Below are 6,817 nucleotides of genomic sequence, written 5' to 3'. Positions count from 1 at the left end.
CGCTCTGCACCGGGCGGGATATCCGCAGTAGTAAGCTAACTAATAACATGGCGAAGACTTACGATTACTTGTTTAAACTACTTTTAATCGGCGATTCAGGAGTCGGGAAGACCTGTGTCCTATTCAGATTTTCAGAAGATGCCTTCAACTCAACGTTTATCTCCACTATAGGTGGGTAAAAGTCGTATAATCAATATTGTCCTTGGTTAAAAAAGTGGTAACTTAACAGGAGATGCCCATCCCGTACTGCTAATTTGTTGCTAACTTTTCTGGCTAGCATTCATCTTGTAGTCAGGAAGCAGCCTAGCCGGCTTGTAAGAGGGGATTTTTTCAGAACCGACAATGATATTTTAACCAGTTGCTATACTTACAGAGTCTGTGTATGTATGCACTGTAAGGTTGGGTACCCTATCCAAGCTGTAACAGTAAGGTTAGGTATACTTACTAATACTTACTTATAACTATGGCAAGCTGAGCTAACAAGCTACAGAGCTATCATTAAGCTAGTTGTCATTTTTCATATGACCAGCTAAACTTATAGAAAGTATTGATGAACTCGTCAACCACTCTGTGCTTCTAAAATGAAACAATGATATTATCGATTAGATGCGGAGTTAATGTCAGATGTGGTTAGACTTGGTGAATGGTGTGACTTTTGTTTTTCTTTAGGTATTGACTTCAAGATCAGAACGATAGAATTAGATGGAAAGAAGATCAAGCTACAGATATGGTAAGATAGTCATAATAATACATCAAATGCTTTCACTTCAAAACTTAATTTGGCAGAAATATTATTCAGAGATGGATGGCAATTATACTAAGGTGCCAGTTTATTAGGTACACCTTATCTAATTAAAATTAATGCAGTCTATTACAATAGCCCTATAGCAAAATAAGACTGTTTGTAATAGACTGTTAGTTTATTTAGGTGTATCTAGCAAACTGACAACTAGGGTTCTATATTCCTAACATAATGTTAAGTTATGGTGAGGTGATATAACCAAAATCAATGCTCTTATAATTATTGATATTATAATCTGTATCTCTGTAGAATCTGTATCTTGCTATTAAACACATCACAACTCAGGTTTCCTTTGTTGAAATCTTTTTTCCACTTCCATGGCTTTCGTGACTTCATGGTTTCCCTTGTGTTTAATATCAAATAAATACCGGCTCTTGGTAAATTTGGAAGTCTAGATCACAGTATCCACTGAGCACTGATGTGACAACCCTTGTAATAATATTCAAGTCTGCTTTATTGGCGTGAGTGTAAAAAAGACAATATTGGCATAGTGTCACGTAATAAATCATCAGTATATAAAGTAAATATTTTGTGGAATTAGCAGAATCGTTGTCTTACCAAAGCTTATGGAGAAGATCATCATCTGCTTTATGTCTGTGCTTTCAATACAGAGGTAGCTTGAGATACGTTCACTCTTGGACAAAGGGAGAAAACATCTAGGCCTAGTGCTGACAAAAGGTGTATGACAGCACTCTAAAGCTGACATATCTTAACTATTTGAGTGTACCTTTTGATACTTGTAGAAGGTAAAAATGAGACGGTGGTTTAAAGAGCAGTTAGTATTGGAGCTATGTCATGACCAACAACAGCTGTGCTCTGTGGCTGCAAGAAGCATCTCACAAATCCTGTCCTTAGTGTCCTCAGAGTAACTGTTTGTTTTTTTTTTCTTAAACAAAATCCAGCTGACTCTTGGATGTGGCGGTGACTTCTTTGAATAACAATAGGAAAATAAGATAGTTAGGGAGTCGATTACGTTCTCAGGTTTTTTTGTTTTTTTTTTTACTTGACACAGGCTAGCTGTCCACTCCTTGCTTCTAGGCTCTTTGCATAATGCATAGACATGAGACTGATATTGATCTCCATAAAATTTGAACCCTGTAAGACCACAAATAAGTACATTTCCCCAAAAATCATGAGAAATCAATCATGAGAAAAGATGGTGCTTAGAGCAGGGCACTATGAATTACTTAGGCTAGGTTCTGCAAGGCAATGTTAAAGATGCGTGTTTTCTGTGAAGGGATACAGCAGGGCAGGAGAGGTTCAGGACCATCACGACAGCCTACTACAGAGGAGCCATGGTAAGTTGTATTATTAACCATACTACTCATACAATATTATAGAATATCTCTGGCATTTGAAAGTGTGAAGAGGTGGTCATTTCAAGTGTGCACACTGCAGCATGAACATTTACCAGAACCACACCCAGCATTGTTGTTGTTACTAATTTTGTCATCAAGTTAGAGGTGCACTCGGTGCATTGTTGTGGTGTTTTTGTTGGTGTCTCCTTCAGTTCAAGCTTTTACTTGAGGCTGTAAAATCACTTGAAATATCACTAATAAATGTTGACATGGACACTGGAAAATCATATTTGACACTTAAATTCCACGTCTGTCTCTATGGACTAATGAGAATCAGTACGGAATGACTTCATTGTTGTCCGACGACTCTGTTTTCTTATGTCTTTTCTTCTATGAACTCTCCAGGGAATCATGTTAGTGTATGACATTACCAATGAGAAATCCTTTGACAACATCAAGAACTGGATACGGAATATAGAAGAGGTAAAATATTTTACATTAGTGAATCTGTCTAGCTGTGTGGTTGCTTCTCTCTGTCTGTACAAATAGTGATATCCACATGTTCAATGGGCATTTTGAGTGTGTTTTTATTTTGGTATTGATCTTCTACAAAGAGCAATAGAGTATCCACAACTGTTATTTATTACTGAATAATTTCTTATCTGTTCACATTGTCATCCTTGCGTACACAGCATGCTTCAGCAGATGTGGAAAGGATGGTCCTTGGAAACAAATGTGATGTCAATGACAAGCGACAGGTGTCCAAAGAAAGAGGAGAGAAGGTGATAAATTTGACAATGAATGTATAGACAAGTTGATTAAAAATACATATCATTAAATCTCTGGGAGTACATTAACTATCCTATCATGTCTGGATTTCTGACACTGATTCTTTCTCGTTTCTCCAGCTGGCACTGGAGTACGGTATCAAATTCATGGAGACCAGTGCAAAGGCAAACATCAACGTGGAGAATGTGAGTACCTACTTTTTCTACAGTTACAAGTATTATTGCTGAAAGTGGCCAACCTTGTACCGTACAATTATAATTCAGTGTAATCATATTGTTTAGTTACCACAGACAAAACTGTATGTCAAAATAAAGTGTTTCCACAAACTTTGTCATAGATCTCAAAGGAATAATTTGCTGATTCACTCTATTGGTGAGAGTTGGATGAGAAGATCGATACCACTGTCATGTGTGTCTGTCAAATATGATACTGTAGCCAGCTGCCACTTTGCTTGGCTTAGCATAACAAATGGAAGCAGGGGGAAACAGCTAGCCTGGCTCTGTCCAGAGGTAACGAAATATACCTGCCAGCACCTGTAAAGCTCATAGTTTAATGTTTAACGATTAACAAGTTGCAGTTTCATAGGGGAGTATTATGTGTGAGACTATTTCTTGGTCAGCTCACAGGAACTTCCTTGAATCTCTGCTGGGGGCAAGAAAACTATAATCAGCTTACCACTAAGTCTTCCTTAGGCGTCCTACAATTAAATTAAACGTGTAACAACGTAATATACTCACTGCAGATATGTAGATTGACTATTTGCTATTGTAAGTCGCTTTGGATAAAAGTGTCAGCTAAATGATTAAATGTAATTGAGTGAAATTTTAGTAGCAGCGCTCATAATTCAGCAGCGGCGATATGCCGAATATAGGGGAACCATTTCTCCATAATGTGGACAACATTACCTTATAAATTTACATTCACATAATCGATGTTTAAAATCTGTGAATCAAATAAATCAACCCAGCTTCAATAGTTGAGCATATTTAGAATGAATATGAAGGCACAAAAACAACAACAAAAAACAACATTCAAAAACAAAATAATCGTTTAATAATCGTAATCGAGGTAAAATGTTTAACTAATTGTGATTTTTGACTTTAGGTGAAATCGTACAGCCCTAATAGCTTATTTGGTTTTTATTGTCATAATTACTGATGAATAACATCAGTATAAAAAAGTCTCTTTTTTGGGGTTTGTTGATATCAATAAAACACAATAATCTTTGTCCAAAACCATGAGTCCTACCCAGAGTACTACCATTAATGTGCTGCTCTGTTTGTTTATCCGTTTTTGTCTGCAGTCCTTCTTAACTCTCGCCAGAGACATCAAAGCAAAAATGGACAAGAAGCTGGTAAGAACATAGAATAGTGGAAACTTAATTGGTATAAAACTGTTAGCTGTGTTTTTGTATATATTTTATATTTGAACGTGCTTTCTCATCTGTGTGTATTTTAGGAGGGCAACAACCCGCAGGGCAGCAGTCAAGGAGTAAAGATTACAGAACAGCCCAAGAAGAGCAGTTTCTTCCGCTGCACGCTCCTGTGATGTGACCGGAGCGACGGCATCCACCATCGCCTTAACTGTGTCCCCCACTGGACAGAACTGGACAAAGCACACTCTTATCTCTCTTCTGTTGTTCTTTACTTGTCTTCCTCCTTCTCTTTTCTGATTGTCCCGTGCTTATCTATTGGGATAAACAAATGTATCGCTCCCTTTGTTTATCAGTCAGTTTTCCCTTGACGCCTGTGAATCTAACTTCTCTGACTTCTGTTACATGCTATATCTCATTTTCTTTTTCTTTTCTTTTTTTTATTATTTTTTTTTTTACATTTGCTCATTAGGTCGACAGTTTCAAGTTTGATTCCTTAGATTTTATTGACTTTTAAATCAGTGCCTCCTTGCAAGATACTAGAAACGATCAAACCTTTACTACTTACAATAATGTCTGATGCCTAGCTGGTTTCTTTCACCTGTTGTCAGTGTCGCTTGGTTAAATCTTATTTATTCCATCCTTATCACTAAAAGAAGCCCAAACTGTATTTCCAGAATAGGTGTATTAGTTCACTGGGTTTCCTAATTATAAATAATTGTTGAATAAGATGACCTCCAAGGTGATGATAGTACAATCCCAGCTGATTGCTGTTGGGGAACTATTATACTACATTTTGTCTACTGACTTGGTGGCCTAGACTTTTATATATCCCCTTATGTGGATATATAAAAGTCTAAATATCTGTCATTGATTATGAAACAGTAGAGCGCATTTTACTCATCATATCAACATTTTGGTTTACATGTCCTCTCTCCACCTTTTCTACTCATGTCTTCCTGCTGATTTATTAGGCTGAAACATTCCATTCATCTTGTGAACACTGTGATGTACAATGTGATGTGTATGTGGGGCTGAGATCTTACGTAATCATGTGGTTGCAGTAAGACTGTTCTTGACAAAGTATGCTTGTTTTAAGGGCACACAGATTCCTTTTGTAGTTGCTCAGCTCATCATTTTAGGTATTGTTAGTTCATTGGATAAGAAAGATGTGATTGGTGTGAGGGAGACGATTATTTGATGCACTTCAATTGGTGGACTAGCAATATCTAACTCGAACACCTGGGGGCGATACAGTTACACAACAGCAGCAGAAAAGGAATCACAGCGATGATGAAATCATTGTTTTATGCATTCATACTTCTTCCAGTTGTCAGTTCTAATGAGGGGGACATGCACACAACTGTTTTCTGGGCCTTGGATAGGTGCTGTAGCAGTATTTATAGAGTGAAACAAAAACATAGCACCAAAATGACAAAGTGCCCTTTAACGTTCTTATTGATGATGCACTTTTCTTTTGTTCTTTCTGTAAAAAAGAAAAAGAGAAGAAGAAAAAATTATTGCTTAACATTTGTTGACTGTATTTGTTGCAAGTATTAACTTACAGGAAAGAATATTCATGCTTGTTTTCCATGAACCCTATCCGGGCTTCCTAAAAACATCTGAGCACTGAAACCTCATCGTTTTAGTTAGTATAATGACAGAGGGCCTATGATTTGCAGATGGGTTTTCATTCCTCACATTCCCCATTATTATTATTTCACTTTTTCCAGCTTCTTAGGCATTTACATCACCTTTGATGCTTTTGGGAACCCCAGATTGACCCACTTAGTATCTGTTTTATTCCCTGCCCTCTTTCTCCTCTCTGTAGATATCCCATGTCTTATTTTGGCCCAGTATCACGGCCGTCTAAACTATGCATTCTGGATGCATAGAAAACCTCAAAAACGCTTTGCACATTTGACTTGACAAGCTTTATTTGAGATTAGCAATGTGCAACAGCTCCTTGCTGTTTTATTTTCTGCTGTCAGTCCAAATTCTCTTGTATTTGCTCGGTTGAGCTGTTCAGGCGTAATAATAGGAAATTAATTGAAAGCTAGTTAATTAATTTTCTATTTTCTTTCTATAGGTGCTGAAGAGTCAGTGAATATGTAACTGTTAGATGGTAACCTGTGGATTTAAGTCATCGTTGTTAAAGTGGTTGGGCTTTTGTTGATTTTCAGCACAATTTTGTTTTAACTGACACAGATTAAGCCAATTCATGGCTTGTTAAAAGTGCAGCTTTTTAGATTTGAGTTTGGCTTAAATGAGCTCAGTTCTTCTTTTGAGCAGAGTAATTTATAATTCTTGCCAATTACATTTGCAGTTCTGTGTTAACATTTCTTAAGCATTCCCTAACTGAATTTGGATTTCTGCGCTGATTGATTGATGGATTTCATAGGGAATAAATTAAATTACTCAGCAATTGTAAATAAGATCTACAATGATTGTATTGAAGTTTCATAAATCTTATTGATCTACACCTTTTGTAGATATGTGTACTTCTGATTTATTAAAAATGAGATTCTTAAATAATATGCTCATTCAATTTATTGT

The 6,817-nt window shown here is 36.7% G+C and overlaps 1 protein-coding gene across 1 annotated transcript; it reads left to right on the top strand.

The window, feature by feature from the left end:
- Positions 1 to 6,793, top strand: LOC123970977 (ras-related protein Rab-8A). Its single transcript, XM_046049436.1, has 8 exons — positions 1 to 171; positions 670 to 730; positions 2,040 to 2,100; positions 2,506 to 2,583; positions 2,793 to 2,882; positions 3,009 to 3,074; positions 4,193 to 4,243; positions 4,348 to 6,793. The coding sequence occupies exons 1-8, from the start codon at positions 48 to 50 to the stop codon at positions 4,435 to 4,437; spliced, it is 621 nt and encodes a 206-aa protein (XP_045905392.1). The 5' UTR covers positions 1 to 47; the 3' UTR covers positions 4,438 to 6,793.
- Positions 6,794 to 6,817: the final 24 nt, after the last annotated feature.

Source organism: Micropterus dolomieu, linkage group LG05 (genome assembly GCF_021292245.1).
Source record: "Micropterus dolomieu isolate WLL.071019.BEF.003 ecotype Adirondacks linkage group LG05, ASM2129224v1, whole genome shotgun sequence".
In the NCBI taxonomy this organism is placed as follows: domain Eukaryota; kingdom Metazoa; phylum Chordata; class Actinopteri; order Centrarchiformes; family Centrarchidae; genus Micropterus; species Micropterus dolomieu.
This window is presented reverse-complemented; position numbering and strand designations above follow the sequence as displayed.

Excerpts from the sequence above, each read along its gene's own strand:
- LOC123970977 (XM_046049436.1), top strand. The coding sequence starts at position 48 with ATGGCGAAGACTTACGATTACTTGTTTAAACTACTTTTAATCGGCGAT. Across the intron at positions 731-2,039 it reads AAGATCAAGCTACAGATATG|GGATACAGCAGGGCAGGAGA; the intron begins GTAAGATAGTCA and ends TTTTCTGTGAAG. Across the intron at positions 3,075-4,192 it reads CAAACATCAACGTGGAGAAT|TCCTTCTTAACTCTCGCCAG; the intron begins GTGAGTACCTAC and ends TTTTGTCTGCAG.